Source organism: Zeugodacus cucurbitae, chromosome 6, assembly GCF_028554725.1.
Source record: "Zeugodacus cucurbitae isolate PBARC_wt_2022May chromosome 6, idZeuCucr1.2, whole genome shotgun sequence".
NCBI lineage: Eukaryota > Metazoa > Arthropoda > Insecta > Diptera > Tephritidae > Zeugodacus > Zeugodacus cucurbitae.
The window spans coordinates 52084170-52105743 of NC_071671.1; the positions used below are offsets into that span (position 1 = coordinate 52084170).

Sequence of the window (21574 nt, forward strand, 5' to 3'; positions counted from 1 at the left end):
GATCCAACTCCAAGACCCAGTAGATCCATATTTGAGTCCTTCAGAAAGTCATAAAAAGTAATAATAAATACGGGAAGGATTTCCTAAGTTAGAGTTAAGAAAAATTTTCATGATAACAACCATATTTTTTAAATGAAGGCTTCTTAAAACACATAGACTAAAAACTTAAATAATGCAATGCCAATTTATAGACTGAAGTCTAAGTAATCCACTTAAATATATGTTAAAAAAAAAATTAATTTAAAAAAAATAAAAAAAATTAACTACAAATTTGGCGCTGCCTCACTTTACCCAACCCAAAAATATCCAAAATTAATTTATCTTCTTCTTACTTAGTTTTAATCTCTCCCCAGAAAATGGTGAAATAAGGAATTCAAAACGGGGAAAAACACAGGTGTAGAAACGTGACGAGACACCGAGATTTGATACTTGTGAAAATTACTTTTCACCCAACTCAACTGCAAGAAAATAATTAAATGAACAAGTAAAGCAACAATGTAAACCATTTTGCTGAGGCAAACAAAAACTTATTGAATTTTCTATAAAAAAACAGCCCTTTTAATAGCTGGTAGATTTAAAAAAGAAACGCTTGCGCAGCATACGAAAAATACAACAACAAACACGCACACACGGTTCCTTTGTCTTGCGCTATTGTTTTGCTTTGCGAAGTATGCTTTTTGACGTTGAAACGCTTGGTAATTGTAGCGTCCCTGCTGACACTTTGTTGCTCATGTGTGACATGTTGGATAAAAAACAACAACACATAACAAAATGACAAAAATAAAAAAGCAACAACGATAAAAACAAAGTGTGAAAAAATCGCACATACAGATCAGCGAACACGAACACTCAAACGAATGAAAATGAAATATTGAAATAACAAAAATAAAAAAAACTTCACTCACTCATCTATGCTGAGTTGGGGTGTGCTCTTTTGTTTGCGAAAAAAATTAAAAAAAAGCGTCAAAATATTAATTGGGTTGAAAATATTCGAAGCTTCTAAAATACTGTCAGCACTGCACAGTGATTCGGCTTGTATGAAGGTGCGGTCATAAATACTTCCGGTTGAGATATCGCTTTGAAATTTTCACCAAAAATCTAGAAAATTATTTTAAATAAATAGTAAAAAAAATGGCCTCTTCGGACTACTTGGTCCTATAGCTCCCATATAGTTTCCCCCATCCAACCCCCACATTCAACCCGTAAGAATAATATCATATAAACAAATCATGTAGGAAAAAAGCAAATTATCAACCAATTTAATACAGTTCATTTTTTCACTGCCATTCTACAGCCATTAAATTAGAACAAAAACTTATAATGCATCCTCTAGTAAACCATACATAGACTGAAATAAAGATGGTTTATCCTTCTTTCCAAGCTTTTTTAGTCCAATTATAATGAGTTTGAACTTTAAAATGGTTAATTCAAAGGCCATTATTATTTTGACGATTACTTCTATGTACATCTGCAAATTTCCTTAAGACTCTGGTAAAGACAATGTAAAATAAATCTAACGGGGGATCGCGGGGGAACACAACAAAAACTTTATATAAACACATTGAAGACGCAAAAAAAGGTTAAAAAATAGGTGATATAAAACACTAATATCACAAAAAATACGAATCACGTTACCGCTGGAACCATTATCCCGCTGGGAAGTCCTACTTAATTTCACAAGTTAAAATAAATACCTTTAGCTTCAAAAGCCATTAAAAATAATCTTGATTCGTTAACCTGAACAATTACCAGAACAATTTGAAGTGCGTTGTTGCTGCGAATTTAAAAAAAAAATGTCTGATGTGCTTTAAAAAAATACAGTTGTTCATGCGTTTAACTCTATTTTTAGAAAGTACCGTTAGATTTTTGAGAAAACCCGGTTTGAAAATAAGAAGTTTGGACAATTTAGAGGCCATCGGTTTATATTTTGTCAAAAAATCGATAGATGGATTTTTTGATTTTTGGCCTACGGCGGCAAATGTTAAGTTTTCTCATCTCTACTGTGTAGCCTTTGTTTTTAATGCTTTGTTCTACCAAACCAAATTTGAGCAACAGTAAGACGACAGCTTAAGGTTTATTCACGAATATAAACATATGGGCAAATATCGGCAGCTACACACACATTTGTATTACCTTAAAAGATCGACAAATACACTGATAACACTCATAAAGGGGGGATCGTGGGGTAACATAACTAAATGTCTATTTAAACATGAAACAACAAATAATAAATCAATAAAATTAATTTCACAAGATGAATTTATTAAAGTAAATACCTACAACAATAAAGTTCATTTTAAATAATCAAATTCGGACCTCTCTAGCAAACGTTTGACCACTTTGAAGTTCAATTTTGTTTTCACGAAAAGCTAACTTAGCGCAGTTTCGCTGCAAAATTGAACAGTTGATCCCGCTTTGCATTCTATTTTTAGAATGTCCCGTTAGATTTGCAGTAAAAACCGGTTTGCCATGAAGAAGCTTGGACATTTTAGAGACGATTTGGTAACTTTTCGCAAATTTTTGTTGCTATGTATTTTTTGAATTTTGTCCTATGGGCGCAACCACTGTGCACTGGGGTGAAATTTGTTTAAGCGAAATGCGAGCGAATTCGATTAAAAAAATTCTCTCTCAATACGGCTTGTTGATGGGAATTTAAAATTTCAATATTTGTTTAACTTATAATGGATTTTTTCTCATTTTCGATTTTGATTTTTTATCTGATGAAAAATTATGCTTTCTATGCTAGTTATCTTCTATTATTCATCGTCTTTATCTGAAATAAATGAGAGAATCGTTTACATTTCAGGGGCAGCTAAATCTGATAATTCCGGTTGTTGTCTGTTAGAACTATATTTATATCCAGCCATAGATAAACGTCTCAGAACGTTCAAGTGAATTAAAGCAGAAAATCTTATGTAATACATAAACGTGCATAGGGGACTTATAATTGAATCCGAGCATTTCTCTGTGTACCTGAGCCTCTGCTCTTATCCTTAAACAGAAAACTTCTCTTAGAACTTGATATTACTTGTCGTTCAGATGTCCTCTGTTGAAAAGATCTCACGTTTTTTTATACAAGACACATTATCTTGAACCTGGCTAGTTTGAGGGGCTAGCAAAAAGGGGGTGAAAGTTACTTGATAACATAGTGTATGTTATGTAAAATAGGGTGAAGTGTGAATAGAAAGAAGTTTAAGTTGCAACAAATCCAGAAATAATGAGGGTACCCGAGGTCTGTTTCAAAAATTGGGAATGAGAACTTAATTCATGTGATGAATCCATTGGTTATCTCTAAAAGAATGATTCGCTGTGACTGTTACTAGTACAACATTTCGATGTGTGTAATGTAAGGTGTTGGATATTACCAATGAAATGTAGGAAGATCTTCCCAATGACCCTGGCGGTTCTGTTGTTTCAAGAAAGTGTCTACAGGACTGAACTTGTTTAGATTTCACTCCCCTAATGTCCATAACTCCATTTGCTACAAACGGTTGTAAAATTACGAAATCTCTCGGTTTTAAAGATAATATTAATTATTTTTCCCAAGCTTTCGGTAGATACTTCAGACTTCTTAGTAAATTTCTACGATTAGCGATACAACCCTACATAAGTTTAACAACTTTAACTAATGTGAAAACTGCGAAAAGTCGTCATATCTGACAACTGATAATCTGTGAGCATATGCATAATGTCCTCTCGGCATCGATCAACGGCAACCAACATCGGCAACAATCCTAGCGTTGTAATAACTAACGTGGTTGGACGTACATGTCGTCATCAGAGTGGCTTCGACATTATTGGCAACTTTGTAAGTCTGTTGCAAGTGAAACTTTCGAACTCGTAAAAATAAAATTGTTGACATATTTCGCAGTGCAAACGGAATATTTTCGTAGGAAAATAAAATTCATATCAAATTTGCTGAGGACCTGATTTAACATGTTAACATTGAGTCTAAATAGGTAAAACTTTAAACCGTACGTTTTCGATTGGTACTTTCGAAAATAATGTATTTATCACCTTATAAATTGAAGCCCAATCAACCAATACTAGTGTTGTCTTGAAGAAAAAATAGGTAACTATAATACACAAGGCGTTTCATGGGAGAGGGATGTCATCAATTGTAGTAAAAACTTTTTTTTTTATTTCTAAATTTACTAAAACTCTCTTATTCTCATTGTCAACACATTCTCCTTATAACTTACGCAAAATATCAATTATTTTTATATATGCACTTTTCATGAATTTCCTTCTTAATTTTTAAACAGTTGCATTATTTTCTTCGTTACAGAGCGAAAGTGCTGGAATGCTCTGCCAAGGAGGATCAAAACGTGACTGACCTCTTCAAAACGTTGCTGTCACTGTCACGATTTCTGCCAGGCGGGAGCAATAATGACGGCACAAGTGGACTGAAGCGCCGCTCTTCGGCATATGTTAGCGCATCGTCAAGTAGAAGTAAGTACACTCAGAGCCAAATTTACACTGAACAAACACACTTAGATATTGGTCTTTTGAAAAAACAGTCCAACGCAGAGACTGTGGTCGTGCTGAGAAGAAAATGACTGCAAAAGGCATCACTTGAACTAAGCAAAAATTAAGTTAAATTAAATGCAATTGCAAGTGATACGCATTCGCTGCTTTCACGGCGACCTAGGCGGCCTCAATGTTCTCATTGTGACAATTTTGCGCTATGAGAATATTCATTTACATGACGTTTTACCTTTTAGTTGTTTGCAGCGGGTGCTCATCGGAGTGGTTCTCTGGTACGCAGTCCATTTTTTGCGCTTTTGTTTTCTTCAACTTTCTTTGTTTGTTTATGCGTTTATGTGCACCGGTATGCTTGTTAGAGCATATGCAGAGTAGCAATTGCGTTCCACCAATTCAGATGTAGCAATCAAAAACGCAAATAACAGTTGTAGCACTACTGCCACCAGGTGTATGAATATGGATGTGTGGCATAGCTTTAACTAGAACAAATGTTGCCATTGGAGTTGCAGCTGCCACAAGAGTTTAGTCTGCCGTTGCCTTACTGCGTTTTTGCCGCTTCGTCCACCATCTGTCATGGTCATGGCTTAGCCGTGTTCCACTTTTCGCAGTACACTGCACTCTGAGGTTCCATATTTCACCGTATTTTGTGCGCGTCGTCCTCTTCTTCTCCTGCTTGTGCATTTGGGTTGTTATTTTTGTTTGCGCGTTATACTTGCAATTTGCCATTCATTAATTTGGTGATTTACAAAGTCAAAATTTGGAATTTATTTAATCTGCTGGTTTGGGTGTTGCAGTTGAAAAATAAATAAAATAAAACACTAATTAGAGTATAAATATCAATAATATTTAAAAGTTTAAAATGTTACTCATACGACGTGATGTACTTTCACTATTTCATATATAATGCTAAAATCTTTCAGAGTTTATTTTCAAATACTCTTTTAAGTTGCTATGACAACCTTCTACCATAATTTCTCTCCTTTACGTATAATAAAATGTATGTTTTACTAACATTTGATATTTATTGTGTGTGGGTCTTATCTTCCATTTCTTCTTTGCCTGCTTCCTTTATTTAATATATTTATCTGTTTGTACTTTTAATTAAGAACTGTACTCGCTCGCTGTCTGACTCGGTGACAAATTGTTAAATTGTTTGTTGCAAATAGCGAGCTGCGGGCAGAGCAGTGCCGAGCTTGTGCCGACATAATCAGCTTATTGGCTGATAACTGACGACAAATATGCAGAAGATGTCATACAAATAACCGTTGGGGAAACATATGTAGCGCTGGTGTTGGTGGGTTGTTGCTGATGCCGTTGAGGTGGCGTTGATAAGGACAGCAGCTAAAAGTGGCTATTGAAAGCAAATGAATGTTGTAATCAACTGAAACTTACTTACTTACTTAATGGTCACCTGGCCATCTGTGTGTCATGCTTTTCCCACTTTTATTGAATTGAGATTATTATGTATTTTATCCTGTAAAAACATAAAATACATATATTGCCTACAAGGAAGGGCTTAGTTCGAGTGCAGTCGTATTCTCGTAATGTTAATTGTACGTCAGGTGAAGTTTCCCCAAAAAATATGATCACAAGAATAATATAGAGTTTTATACATCATAGTCCCCCATTTCAAAAAGTTACTCATACACCCCATTTAATTTTGATGATGGATGATTTGTTCTTGTTTGACATATTTGAAACTTGAACTTATTTCGAGCAGACTGAATCACTTACAAATCACTCTCTCTCGAAACTTGTTTATACACTGTCAAATATCTAGTAAATATACAAAGGTATTATTTTCTGTTGCTTTTGTCATGTTCAGATATAATTTTAAACGTTATACCTTTTAAAATTTTAATTCGCATTACCAGTAATTATGTCAAGCATATGTGTATGACTGAAAGTTTTAAATTCAATTTACTTACTTTATAACTCAATAAAAATATTAAAAACTAACTACTTATGAAACATATTTAAACCCTAAAGTCGCCAAAAACAGCTATTAAATCTCACATACATACATCTTATTTGCATTAAGCTTAAATACAAGCATATTACTACATTTATTAATCAGTGCAAGGTCATAAGCAGTGATAGTAACCGCCGCACAATAGCTTGAAATTATTATATAATTTATAATTAAAAGTTAATTAAGCAATAAATGAATCAGCGCTGTAAAAACAAGCAGAAAATTCATGCACTGATGCACCAAGTGCCGTAAAACATGGCATTGCTTTATGGCCTACTTGCATGGCGACGGGCGGTAAAACACATTGTTGCTCCTTTTTTATTTAACTAAAGTGAGCCTTGCACGTTAATCAGCACATTGCTCTTGCTTTAACTAACCACCTTCATCCATCTCTGCACATCCATGCATTTTTCCATCTGTCTGCTTGTCCAGTTGTTTGTTCATGCCACTGACATGTGCATTCACTGTGGACCAACGAAATGCCGGCTACAATACAAAGGTAAGCCGCAACAACCGCTTGCACGCCACTCGCTCTCAAGTGCATTTTCATTTGGATGGATATTCCCAAACTCACCTTCACTTTGGTGTATGAGCGTGTACGCGTGAATGACATGAAGTGTTTGCTCAGTTGGCCGCCGACACTTCATTTATTTATACCCAAAACCATGCCTACATTTGTAGTTGCATGTGCGTTGCAAATATGAAATATAAACTCCCCAACATCCAGTTTCACATATTAGTAGTCATGGTGCACAGAAAATACAGAATAATTTTAAATCTCTTTAGAAAGAAACCCAATACACCTATACTTCTCATAAAAACCCATAAATCAAAGCTGACTAAATTCTACATCGCTTCTATAAAGGCTGAAACTCTAGACCAAATCATGTATACTTTCCTCCATATTCAATAACTTTTTAAATGCAGCTCTCTGACATTTCATAACGTCTTGCAGAAAATCTAAAAAACTTGAAGACAAACGGTTAGTTAATAACATTCCTACGTTTACTGTATTACATGTTGATAAATCCATACCATTACTTTTAGAGTAAATGTAATTTTAAATCCTTCATTTAAACTCTCAATTATTTCAAAATATTATTTGTATATAGTATAATATACTTGTATGTATGTGATTGGCGTTGCAACCGTTTAGCCGGTTATAGCCGAATCGACGATAGTGCGCCACCTCTCTCTCTCCTTCGCAGTTCGGCGCCAGTTGGAGATCCCAAGTGTAACCAGGTCGCTCTCCACCTGGTCCCTCCAACGGAGTGGAGGCCTTCCCTTTCCTCGGCTTTCTCCGGCGGGTACTGCATCGAACACTTTCAGGGCTGGAGTGTTTTCGTCCATTCGGACAACATGACCTAGGCAGCGTAGCCGCTGTCTTTTTATTCGCTGAACTATGTTAATGTCGTCGTATAACTCGTACAGCTCATCGTTCCATCGTCTGCGGTATTCGCCGTTGCCAATGTTCTGAGGACCATAAATCTTGCGCAAAATCTTCCTCTCGAAAACTCCTAGTGTCGTCTCGATGTTGACATCGTCCAAGCTTCTGCACCGTAAAGCAGGACGGGAATGATAAGCGACTTGTAGAGCTTGATTTTGGTTCGTCGAGAGAGGACTTTACTGTTCAATTGCCTACTCAGTCCAAAGTAGCACCTGTTGGCAAGAGTTATTCTGCGCTGGATTTCGAGGCTGACATTGTTCGTGTTGTTGATGCTGGTTCCCAGGTATACGAAATTATCTACGACCTCGAAGTTATGACTGTCAACAGTGACGTGGGAGCCAAGACGCGAATGCGCCGACTGTTTGTTTGATGACAGGAGATATTTCGTCTTGTCCTCATTCACCTCCAGACCCATTCGCTTCGCCTCCTTATCCATGCGGGAAAAAGCAGAACAAACGGCGCGGTTGTTGCTTCCGATGATATCAATATCATCGTATGTGTGTCGATCCTCTTTTCACGGGTCTTCTCCAAGATTTGGCGCATGGTGAATATCTGGTCAGTTGTCGATTTTCCAGGTCTAAAGCCACACTGATAAGTCCAATCAGTTCGTTGACGGTGGGCTTTATCTTTCACACAGTACGCTCGATAGAACCTTGTATGCGATATTTAGGAGGCTGATCCCACGGTAATTGGCGCAGATTGTGGGATCTCCCTTTTTATGGATTGGGCAGAGCACACTGAGATTCCAATCGTCAGGCATGCTTTCTTCCGACCATATTCTGCAAAGAAGCTGATGCATGCACCTTATCAGTTCTTCGCCGCCGTATTTGAATAGTTCTGCCGGCAATCTATCGGCCCCGCTGCTTTGTTGTTCTTCAAGCGGGTAATTGCTATACGAATTTCTTCATGGTCGGGTAATGGAACATCTGTTCCATCGTCATCGATTGGGGGATCGGGTTCGCCATCTCCTGGTGTTGTACTCTCACTGCCATTCAGCAGGTCGGAGAAGTGTTCCCTCCATAATCCCAGTATGCCCTGGATATCGGTTACCAGATTACCACCTTGGTCTCTACATGAGGATGCTCCGGTCTTGAAACCTTCGTTAAGTCGCTTCATTTTTTCATAAAATTTTCGAGCATTCCCTCTGTCTGCCAGCTTCTCAAGCTCTTCGTACTCACGCATTTCGGCCTCTTTCTTTTTTTGTCTGCAGATGCGTCTCGCTTCCCTCTTCAGCTCTCGGTATCTATCCCATCCCGCACGTGTTGTGGTCGTTTGCAACGTTGCGAGGTAGGCAGTCTGTTTTCTCTCCGCTGCGAGACGGCACTCCTCATCGTACCAGCTTGTTTTTTGTCGTTGCCGAAAACCAATTGTTTCGGCTGCAGCGGTACGCAGTGAGTTTGAGATGCCGTTCCACAGTTCCCTTATACCGAGATGCTGATGAGTGCTCTCAGAGAGCAGGAGTGCAAGTCGAGTAGAGTATTTCGTGGCTGTCTGTTGCGATTGCAGCTTTTCGACGTCGAACCTTCCTTGTGTTTGTTGACAGGCATTCTTTGCTGCACAGAGGCGGGTGCGTATCTTCGCTGCGACCAGATAATGGTCCGAGTCTATATTTGGTCCTCGGAGCGTACGCACGTCTATAACACAGGAGACATGTCTTCCGTCTATCACAACGTGATCGATTTGGTTCCGCGTGTTTCGATCAGGAGACAGCCAGGTAGCTTGATGTATTTTCTTATGCTGGAATCTGGTACTACAAATGACCATATTTCGGGCCCCAGCGAAGTCGATCAGCCTCAGGCCGTTTGGCGATGTTTCGTCATGGAGGCTGAATTTTCCGACTGTTGTGCCAAAGACACCTTCTTTACCCACCCTGGCGTTAAAATCGCCAAGCACGACTTTTACATCGTGGCGGGGGCAGCGCTCATAGGTGCGTTCTAGGCGCTCATAGAAAGCATCGGATTGTGGCAAGACGTTCATCCACCGGGGTGAATGCCAGGACTCTGCGACGGAGTCTCTCTCCCACCACAAATCCAACACCAAATTTGCGCTCCTTTATATGGCCGCTGTAGTAGATGTCACAAGGACCCACCTTCTTCCGTCCTTGTCCCGTCCATCGCACTTATTGGATGGCGGTGATGTCAGCCTTGAGTCGTATGAGGACATCAACCAGCTGGGCAGAGGCACCTTCCCAATTAAGGGTCCGGACATTCCAGGTGCATGCCCTTATATCATTATCCTTAAAACGTTTGCAGGGGTCGTCATCAAAAGGGGGGTGTCTCATCCGAGGCTTTCGTAGATTTTTCATTGGGGAGATTTTTTTATGTGGTGGGTCCCAAGCCCTACGCACAACCGCATAAGCGGGCTTCGCCTTCTCACTTTAGCTCGCCTTCAAACGGATGTCTGTTGGCTACCCAGAGGATACTTGGTCTAAAACCGGAAGTCGTGAGCTGCTTGAACCATGTGGAGAAGAATCGTTTCTGGCCACTCCCAAGTGAGTGACAATCAAAAACTTTCCTCACTTGCGTGAACTTCTACACATGATCCCATCCTCCAATATTATCAGGAATGGTAATATACTTACTGACCATTAATTTCAAGTGTTTGTGCAAAATTAATTTGTGATTGTATTAAGCGTTATTAATTGCAACTGATTTATTACTTAAGCGAGCATTGATAATTAATATAATAAATAATTATTTTAATGCAATTAAAAGCTACTATTAATGAAAAGCTTTACTTGAATCGATTTATTAAGTGAAGTGTAAATGTATTTGGTTTGGTAAAATGTAATTTCAATGTTAAGAAGTTATAACATCGACCACATAACATTATATCGCTACTTTGATCAAATCCAATATTTTCGAGTGCAAATCCAAAATCCTTTAACTCGGTAGAAAATTGTGTCATTAAAAATAGTTTGATTACTAGTTTACTAAATATTTATGTAATATATTTCTTTCTAGAATAATGGATTCAAAAATCAATCAATCAAATTGAAAGATTTATCATGAAGGTTCAGTAATAATAGCGTTGGTAAATCGGGAAGTGTCAATTAATTACCAGCTAATATTCTACCTCTGAGATCGACTCTGATATGGAATCTGCAGGAGTACCGGAAAAATCCGATCATTAATGAACTGACAGAACCTTATTAGTACAACTTCATATTCATCATTTTCCAATCTTAGTTGAAGACCCGAAAACTGCGGGACAACATCCAACATTACTTCTGACAACTTCCATACTCACGATCGGTTCTATGTAACCGGAACGGTACAGGATTTATATCTTAATTAGAACGATTAACTCTGTAGAAAACTTAAAAATTATTTAGGTAATATTTGTTTGTCATTACCAAAACAAAACAGCGGCCAAAAAAAGATATGTTCGATGTAAATCTGTCGTTTCCTTTTCTAAGGGTCGTTCATATTGCATTCCTATTACCGATGCTGGGCTATCTAGTATACAGCACTTGCATCTTTATTGTGGTGCCAAATTCAATTCAATTAAAAAAATTTGAAACATAACAAAATTCAAAAATATTAATTATGTATTATTAGCCCATTATATAGCTGGCGTGTAACAGAATTTTGAGAGCCATTACCTTGCGTTTACTTTCAATCTAAAAATAAAACTATAATTTTTCACAAATAGTTCTTCATTTCTAGAGCTCTTAACTCTCTTTTAATTCAAATTTACTTTTTACAACACAATTGTTGCCTTGATTTGATTTGTTTGTTCGCTCGTCCATGACAAATCCTTCGCCTCAGTTAACTACAGCGTTGTAACTGTCAGTTATAATGGTGTAATTGGTTGCACTCATGCTCAACAATGCGATAAGTGGCGCGAATTTGTAGTCCAGTCGGGGAGAGAGAGGGGGGAACTGAAATATTATGAGAATGCTATTTTTTAGGTGAGGTATGGTGGCTAAATTGTACGTTATGCTTGGCTGAGTTTATATTTTTGGTGGGTCATTTGATTTTCGATTTTCTTCTCTTGCTAACTAAAACATGTTTTACTTTGATTATATATTTCCTTTTTTGTTTTATGATTTCTTACATTCTTCAAAAATTTCGTTCGTCGTCGCAAACATGGCGAATGCTCAAGGCTTCGCGATGCTTTTGGTGTTTTTCGAGAATACTTTTTCAACTCTTTGTTGTTATGCCAGTAAATATGTATGTTTCTAGGTATGTACTTGTTATATTTCCCTCATTCCTTCAGTCTCACTACTTTCGCATGTCACAGGCACACACTTCCTTGGAAGTATTCCTTTGTATACTTTTTCGACTTTTTTCGTGTTTTTGGTATTTTAATAAAATTAAGTGAGTGTGTAGTCTTCGATATATTGTATCTTGGTGGTGAAAACGAATGAAATCGGTTCAGGAATTACCTCAGTCCCCATATACTATTTATGATTTTCGTTATTCTATTGGACAGTATGCCGAATATATGGGTCGAATTGTGTTATCTCTATAAAATTACATCAATAAATTGCGAGAGTATAAAATGTTCGATTGCACCCGAACTTAGCCTTTCCTTACTTGTTATTATTATTATTATTTTTTTTTCTTTTTTATCACAATTTAATTGTTTTATTGCATTTACTTAATTTCGTCTAGCACGCTGCTGCTTATTTCTGTATTTATTTAATGTTTCTGTTGACTTTCGCGACAAAGTTGCCTCATTAAATTTATTCAGCGTGGAAGTTGTTGTTGTAAAGTTGTGTAAATCACAGCCAATTAAAAATGTGTACAATCAGCCAAAGCTGACGCTTTTTACGCCTCGTCAAATTTTATAACACAAAATTTAATTTTATAACCCTATTTAGCTTATTGCCTCAAAACTCCACTAGAAATTTTAAATTTTTTTATATTTATGTATTAAGCAAATAAATATTATCAGGAATGGTATGCGTAAATCATATTCACAAGTTGTCACATTTAACGATAACTTGAAAATTAGTTAAATATTTTTCAACTTTAATGAGTTGATTTTTCACTTTGAAGAGAGACTTTAAGTTTAAATCGAAATATATTTTTATATTATACATTTACAGTTTCGACTCTGTCGGAATTATATTAACGTCCCATCAAGTGTTAGTGAAACACTCAAGACACTTAGCTTTGAAGATCCCCGAATATAATCCGTTCTCAAACTCTGCCTCATCTTCTTGCGATCTCACGTGCAGTTTTTGATATATATATTTTTTATTTCATAACAGTACAAGGCTATGTAATGCTTGACTGAGCCAGATTTGGACATTCGGGAATATGAATGAATTCATTTGAAGCAAACCAGCTAAATAGCGACATACATATATTCGTACCTAAAGGAGAATTACATATTGATACCGTCTAAACTATCCAAAGGCATATTTTAATTAATAACCTTTTCATACATACAAAATAAAAATCTACATTCATTATTAATTGAATTTTAATCGACTTGAAAATGACATGCAACTCTGCGACAAAGACCGTATTTGTAATTATATATACGTTCATTGCCTGTTGTTCAAGTTACACGACAGTAAATGTCGCTGCTAAAAATAGAAACTTACCAACTTCTTATAAAAAGCAAAAACAAAAATATATTACAACTGTTCAGTTATCGAGTAGCCGACAGTGTGAAGTGCAAGAACTGGTTTCTCAATCAAAATTTAATTGATCAATTAATTTGTGTGAGAAGGCTATAAGGCTCTTAATTAACTGACTTACGAAACCTAAGGTGAATTTAATAAACCTCTTTTACTCGTTCTACACCACCCAGTCGAATTGGGAATTAAATTATTTAAAAGTTGAATGCAGACTTAACTTCTAAAATGTTTTATTATTAGGACTATTATTAAATTTAAAAGAAACTTTCAAATTAATTTTGTATTTTTCACTTTTCACGGTTCGCCGAGCTTAAATATGTCCGCGGATGACTAAATCAGAGTTTATGCTGAAACCCTAAGAACACACACACGATCGCACATAGTCAGTCTGAGTTGGAGGAGAGCGTTGAAAAATGATGCCAAATGATAAAAAAACTCTGCATACACAAATACATATATGGCAGCATAGGTATGCACGTGTTTGTTTCCGCTATGTTGGAAAGTGTTTAAATTTTGTGGGCTTTCGGTACGCGTTTGCATGCATAGACTTTTTCGCTATAAACACACCTACTCATCTTGTTTAAACATGTATGTGTGTATATATTTATTAAAATAAATCCGTTGGAAAATGCGTCACATGCATCGCTAGATTTCAGTCAAGCAGTCAGTCAAGTGACTTTACGATGTGCCTAAAAAACGGAGGCAATTTTCCCAGAAAACTTAAGAAACAAGTCTGCGGAAAGCGGTACTGAAACAGAAAAATTAAATTTTTATGGTGCGAATATCATATAATATGTATTAGTTGGAGAAAGAATGCCAAAGCTTTATGGGTTTTAATGCTCTTTTGAAAAATGGTTTAACCTACTTTTAAAGGGATACACTATATAGATTTATTAAATTTTTAAATTTACATATTATCGAAAAATATTAGAGCTTCATGTATTTTCTAGTTGTAAAGATTTATTTTAAATATTTTTTAGGAAACGTTTTTTTATATTTTTGACTTTTTTGTGTTAACTTAACAGAGCGGTCGAATAAGTGTCTATGTCCCTCTTTCAGTCATGTACTAAAATCACTTGTATAAGAATGAAAATATAACTAGCATATAAACAATTCAGATTTCTCTTGTATCCAAATGTAGACACAAGCACACACACTACTTCAACCCACACCTCGAATTCAATGGGTTCATTGAATTGAAATAAATCTATTTTGGATGTTTTGTATCTCATCAATAGCATTAAATTAAACTTAAATCTAATTTATCCTCCTTCCTTAAACTTCAAAGTGTGGCGAAAAAATTAGGCGGAAAAAAATGTTGGGGCCGGAAATGCTCTTCAAGCGGCATTCAAATGAACAACTTGCGTGAGTGAAACAGAAATATTCACTTACACTTCACACTTGCAAATTCCAATTCAAGCATATTGATTATAAATTGCCTATTTAAATGTGTCTGTGTGTTTGTGTGTGTGTGTGAGCACTTCGCACCCTCCAACTTTATTTCAATACCAGACTCATAATCAACTCAAAAAAAAAATAATTTATGTATTTTCGGGCAACTGTTGGCAAGTTCCTGCGACTGCGGCCGAAGTTTGCTCCATAAAACATTCATATGCGCATATTAGCGGTTTTGTTTGACACTTTTCATTGCGCACAAATTGAATGCTTCTGCGTTGGACATGTAGAATCAATAAAAATTTTGCAATAACTGGTATAATGAACAGCTCACTCATATAATTCTCTGTATTTTCAAAGAAAACGTACTTCGTTTTTATACTAGTATACTCAATTGAGTATTACAAATCTGTTAGTTTGAAACTATTTCAATAATTGTTTTGCTCAATTATATTTCATATTATCATACTTTGAGCTTTGGGAGTTCCACGAAATTTTCCCATGTGTCCACATTCTGTCGAATTCCACTAATTTATGCAACTTGTTGGACTTAATGCTTTGGCGATTTCACTGAAAACATGCGGTTTCGTAACACAAATGGTTGCCACAAACACATTCCATTGAAATTCGTAATAATTGAAATGAAAAATATTTTCAATAATTCAGCTCCCATAAACGTCAAGTGGTTTATATGCATAACAATGTACATATAAGCTCTTTATATTTAAATGTGGTACAATATCTATCTCCATACCCTGTAGGAAAAACGTTCAACTTTGTACACAGTATTGTCACGTTATTATTTTCGGCACGATAGCTAAGTTTTTTTGTGATTTATATCTTTCCAACAATTTGTAACCACTACAGTTGATAAAGTTAACACTTTGAAGTTTTTTTTCACAACCGTAGTTTGTATCTTCAAAATTTCTCTAAACTCTGTAGATATGTAAGGTTCTTTATCTAGTGTATTTATCTAGTGTATTTTTCAATTGTAAATAACATACAATTTGAATTTGATCAAAAGTGATGCCTAGCGGCTTTTCAGTAATATTAAAAAGAGCTGCATTTCTGACATATGTAACAATATATCTGAATGGAGAGAACTAAATCTAAACCTAATCTAGAGAACTTGTTAACTATAATTTTCGATTTCTAAAAACAATGGTCTGGCAAATTTTCTTGGTCCTACCTGATGTTAATACTAATTGCTACCAGAAATCAGAAGACCATGAGACCGGCTAATATTAATTTTTACTGATGACAAATTATTCTCGATTGATTTCTTTTTGTTCATATCTATTTTGTAAAACATTTCGAATTGCATATGCATTAAAATGCCAAATAACAATGCGAAATTGCACAATAATTGCTCAAACTATGAGCTTATGATCCCAAACTATTTTCATTTATTTGGTAATTGAAGCGTTCTGCGAAATTCGATTTCGGTTTAACTTATTCGTTATGCCATACCGTTATTTCGAATTAAATTACAGCAAACAATTAAAAGCTTGCCGAATGAAAACAAATTTTAATGGATTTTCGCAAACTGTTTGCTCTTTTTATATATTACTAGCTGGCCCAGCTGAGAAGTTTCTTCCGCCTAAGAGGCAGATTTTTGATTTTATTGAGTATTATTATTCTTATTGAGTATTATTATTAGTATGAAACTTTTATAATAAATTATCAGACATCTACACACTGAACTGATTGATGGTCTAAAGATTGTGCTTTCGCTACAATTAGAGGGCAAGGAATGTTCGGTCAATGAATATAAAATGTTGACTGATTACATTTAGGATGACTTGGACCGATTATCTAATACAACAGTTTTATTTGGTGACTTTAAACATGTTCTCGCAATTTCTTTTGGACTGTGGTTTAGTTTTCTTCAATCGTACATAATTGAAATCCATTACGTGAAGTAAAGAGATCAGCATTTCAATATATACAACTGAATAAGGTAATTAAAAACACGGTTCCAAGGTATAAAAAATTGTATTGGTATATCTGCTACCATATAAAACTTTTTGAACGGTTTTCTGAATATAGTATTTCGAGAAAAACATTAACACCCAATTGAGTGAAAAATTTATTTACTTACCCAATTTTGTATAATCAATCACAGACAACATTAAGTTTGTTGTCATTTGTGCATATTTTTATTTTCATCATGATATACAACATTATAATTTTTTTTGTTTATATTTTTTTTATCAAATTGATGTTGTGATTGATAATTTTTTCGGTTTTTTGTAAAATTGAATGTATGTATGTATGTGGGTGCATCTGTGGATAAAAATAATTTCATATAAAATGTTGAATAATTATAAATAACAATAAAATTGCTCACATTTCTAAGCAGCAACACTTTTAATAAAACAACTCACCCACACACACATACACTAGCGTGCAATAAAAATGCATGCAACTGCAAGAGGGTAGACATAACAGTATAAGGAGAGCAAACATGCCTGACCATAACTGCACTTGAACATCGAACTCATTGGTATTCAGTGAGTTTCGCTACAGACTCACATTTGCCCTTCCAGCCGTGTCAGCTCGTTCTGGCACACTTAGGCAATCACCCACTGCACTTTGCCACCAGAAATATTTCTGCTGCAATTTTTCTGCATTTCTGCAGCGCGGCCGTCTATCGTATTGCATTGTTTAGTTCCGTTTGAAACTTCGTCTCTTACACCTCTTTCTTTTTTTTGCCTGTACTCAATTGTCGTTTTGGGATTTTATTGGCTCACTGGTGGTACTAGCATGGCAACTACTGAATGGTGTTAATATTTGCTATGTCACGAACGAATTTATTTCATGGCTATTTTTAGACAATCTGCCACACACATTTCTCATATACTTTAGACAATATGGTTTTGCCTGCATCACTGGATTTTTAGTCATTCAGAAAATTTGGAAATGTAATTTCTTTTTGATGCCTATGGATTTTCCTAAGACTAATAGCTGTTTAAATGCACCATTAGTTTGTCGAATGGATTTGTGACTTAAGTGCAATTTAACAGCATTTTAGTATTATTTTTATGGATTTACGTATTTATTGCGAAATGAATTTATCTTCTTCACTTCTATTTCATTTAAAATTTGTTCTAAGTCTGAGCATAAGGTTGATTGAATGCAAAACTAGAAGAGTATTTTGCAGAATGTCACAGAGTTATAAGACCAAATGTATAGCATTGGAGATATTAAAGTTTCACTTCAACTACAAAATATTGTAACTAATATTAGCAGCGTTATGTCCGTAATAAGGTAAAAAATATGCGACTATATGCATATATGCGCTGCTGGCCGTCTGCAAATGTTTATTGTTAATCACTTCAAATATTATAAAAAAATGTTTTCATAAAAATAAAATTATAATATTTTAATAAATAATTTTAGATCGGCAAAGTGTTCGAAAATGCCTGGGTCCAACAAATGTCAGTTTAATATGGCCAAAACAAAATCTTGGTACAGGTAGTACAGTATACTATTGATGTCCCCTTCAACCTGCCAATTCCTACAGAAAACCAAAGCCTACTCGTAAATGTGGTTTTCCAAGAGAAAGCAAAAAATAATAAAAAAACTATTTGAAAACCTATAATCCCTAATTAATATATGTGCTAGAACCTCTGCGTTCCTGAGAATGTGTGCAATTGTTGGATGCGAGAAGTCTAGCTTCATGTATATTGCGCTAACTAACTGTCCTCAATCTATTTAGTTCCCACCTGACTCTCAGCAGTCTTCCTCTTTAACATTATAATGCCTTCCACTATCAATAATTGTTATTTTTGGTTTGTATGCTAATAAAGTTGATATAAAAATATTTTCTCCCATAGACAAGAATCGCAACGCCAGTTCATTCGTTTCCGGTGATAAAAAGTCCAGTTTGGTCGAAGCGGTTGATCCAGCCACCAGCAGCGGCGATGACAAGCTAAAGCCCACATCTAGGTTAGTGCCTAGGAGGGTTGTTGTGCAAATGAATGGCTCATAAAAATTTCACTCCAACTTATAGGTCACTCATACGCCGTGCATCACGAAAGACCAAACAACAAATCAACAATACGTCCGATGATTGTAATTTTCAATAAAGCGACGAAGGAAGGAGGTGCTTATACTTGATTAGAAGAAAATTGTAGGAACAAGAAGCAACAATAAGCAGCAAAGTGTACATATGTATGTTTGGGAGAGTGTATGTGTATGTGTGCGAGCGTTGATGTTGGTGTGCATGTAAGTAGGCGTAGTTATTTGTTTGTACAAATTTAATTAACTATAGTCAAAGTGAATTCACCGCAATTGTCGCTTGAATGATGACGGCGCAAAAAAATTACATATTTTGATATGAACGCTTAATTAGAACTATAACATAACACTACTAATAATGATGAAAACAGGGCAATTGTCGTTGGTTAAGAAAAAAATTAGCGATAGTTTTGTGGATATATTACGGCTAAAAAATTACGGCTTAAAGATTTACAAAAAATTAGCAAATAGAAAATAAATACAAATATATATTTAAAAAAAAAAGAATTTATAATATTTATTAAATTTTGTATTTGACGCACTAGTTGTTCTTCAATTTTAACAAATAATAATTTAAATTATAAGCGTAATTTTTTTATTAACATTAAGATTTAAGTGCACACACATTGCTGTTTAAGTAACAACAATTGACTTAAAACAACAAAAATAGTTTTTATCTGTTTAATTCACATAACATTTTAATAGGACACTTATCTGAACTTAATTTTATTTATTTTAATTAAGACTTGTTTAAAAAAATAGCAAAAACTGTTGTATATATGAAACAACAACCACATTTTTTCGTTTAAAACACACACCTGCAGTTCATGTATTATTTTTATGCATTTATATTTTGATTATTATTAATTTTAATATTTTCTTATTACTTTTTATATATCGTATATTTTATTTTATTTATATGATGGATTATCCGTTCAATTATTTTCTTGATTTTCTGCAAATTTGACCAAAACCAATTAGACCAGATTATTGTATATTGCCTCTGCATAAAATTGAAAATGTTTTTACTGGGTATTTAACTTTTAGTTTCAAAGCCTTCCATATCAACTTTGAACTACTCAGATTTCCTATGTGGTATATAAGCATACCAGACGGTTACTTGCCTCCTTGAAACTTCAATTTTTTGTAGTTCTTGCAAAGTTTAATATTTTTTTGCTTCCTTAATAAATTTTGTAAATTATTTCTTTCTATTATCAATCATACCTCGACATACCAATTCTTTTAAATACTTCTCCTTATTCTTCGAAAAAAAGTCGAATTTTGAGACTTCTCCTACTGAGTTGTTTTACCAGAGCTAGTTTCAGTTAATTAGTAGTTTACTTAGTTCAAAGCAGTATAGTTCATATTTGTCCGAAGGCCTATGTATCTCACGAATTTAACGAATGCCAAAGATTGATTGATTTTAACTCTACATTAAAGTTTCAAGAAAAATCGACCTACGTTATATGTGCGTACATATAGCGATGTAGGAAAACAACTCTCTATTCCATAAAATGTTAAGACCCTATTTTATTACTTTTTCTTGCTGATTAGGTTTAGTCCCAGTTGGCTGAAGTTCCCTATGTATTCAATTCTGCAAACATTTTATAATTAAGTAAAGGGATGTCTATTTAACCAAATACTAGTTTTATAAAATCATAATTTTATGATATAACTCGAATGAAAAACACACAACCAAAAAATGCAAAAACTTCTGAAATATATTGGGCCTAATCATTGAATCCGTATCGAAAATAAAATTTACGATCACATTGAACTCACTTACCGACTCGAAAAAATACATTCCGCTGCTAACAGTTGTCGCTATTTACGAAATCATTGAATCCGCAAAATCGAAAATTTTGCTCGAAATCTATCCGTTGGTGAATGAATTTCGGAAATGTAAAACAAATAACTCATTTGAAAGGTTTTATGTAAACAATAACAGATGACGGACTAAATCATGTTTTAAATGGGTATTTCATTATTCAAGACGGATCATCCATATACTTTACAAGATCAAATAGCGAGGCCGTCTACTTTGTCGGTTTTATAGCGACGATGAAGAAAAGTTGAATTGGTATCCACCGTTGTGAAGCATGCGTAGATTTTGAAAATATTTCGAATATATTTGTAAAACCCAGTTTTCAATAATGCATATATGTATGTATGTATGTACATATCTTGCAAATGCTAGCTATATCGATCATTGTAGACGATGTGATCATTAATGAAAAGTAAAAATTTTGTTAAAATATAAAATATAATATTAAGGATTAAAAAGTTTTTATGATTCATTATAATTGAATAAAATAAAGAAATAAAATGTCATATAATTTTTTTCATTCTGAGGAACAAACAGATAAGCTATTCTTAAATTAACGATAGGCGATTGGTAGCCAAAGCTATACTTTAAAGAAAAAATGCTTTTTAATAAACTAAAATTAAATATAAAATACATACCATAAATATAAAATACCACCAACCAGCAACGACGAGATTGGGTTCCTAAAAAGAAATTGTCAATGTCGGTTGGCAACACTGCTGCGATACATTAAGAGATTGGAGTAAAATGCCGAGTACCAACAATCATGTATCAGCCGCACATAAAACAAATGCAAATAACTTAATGCACACACCACGATTACATACCGAA

At 34.8% G+C, this 21574-nt stretch overlaps 1 protein-coding gene across 5 annotated transcripts in view; it reads left to right on the top strand.

Annotated features, from left to right (window-relative positions):
* LOC105220131 (GTP-binding protein Di-Ras2-like) overlaps positions 1–19395 on the top strand; it is a 44516-nt gene extending 25121 nt beyond the window's left edge. For 3 of the 5 annotated variants that reach the window (XM_054233198.1, XM_054233199.1, XM_054233201.1), the window contains 3 exons: positions 4289–4452; positions 18735–18846; positions 18911–19388. In XM_054233198.1, the coding sequence (XP_054089173.1) occupies positions 4289–4452; positions 18735–18846; positions 18911–18986 (352 nt within the window). In that variant the 3' untranslated portion in view covers positions 18987–19388. Of the gene's footprint in view, positions 1–4288; positions 4453–18734; positions 18847–18910 lie in introns of all 5 variants that reach the window. The other 2 variants (XM_054233200.1, XM_054233202.1) reach the window with 2 other exon arrangements.
* The last annotated feature ends 2179 nt before the right edge of the window (positions 19396–21574 follow it).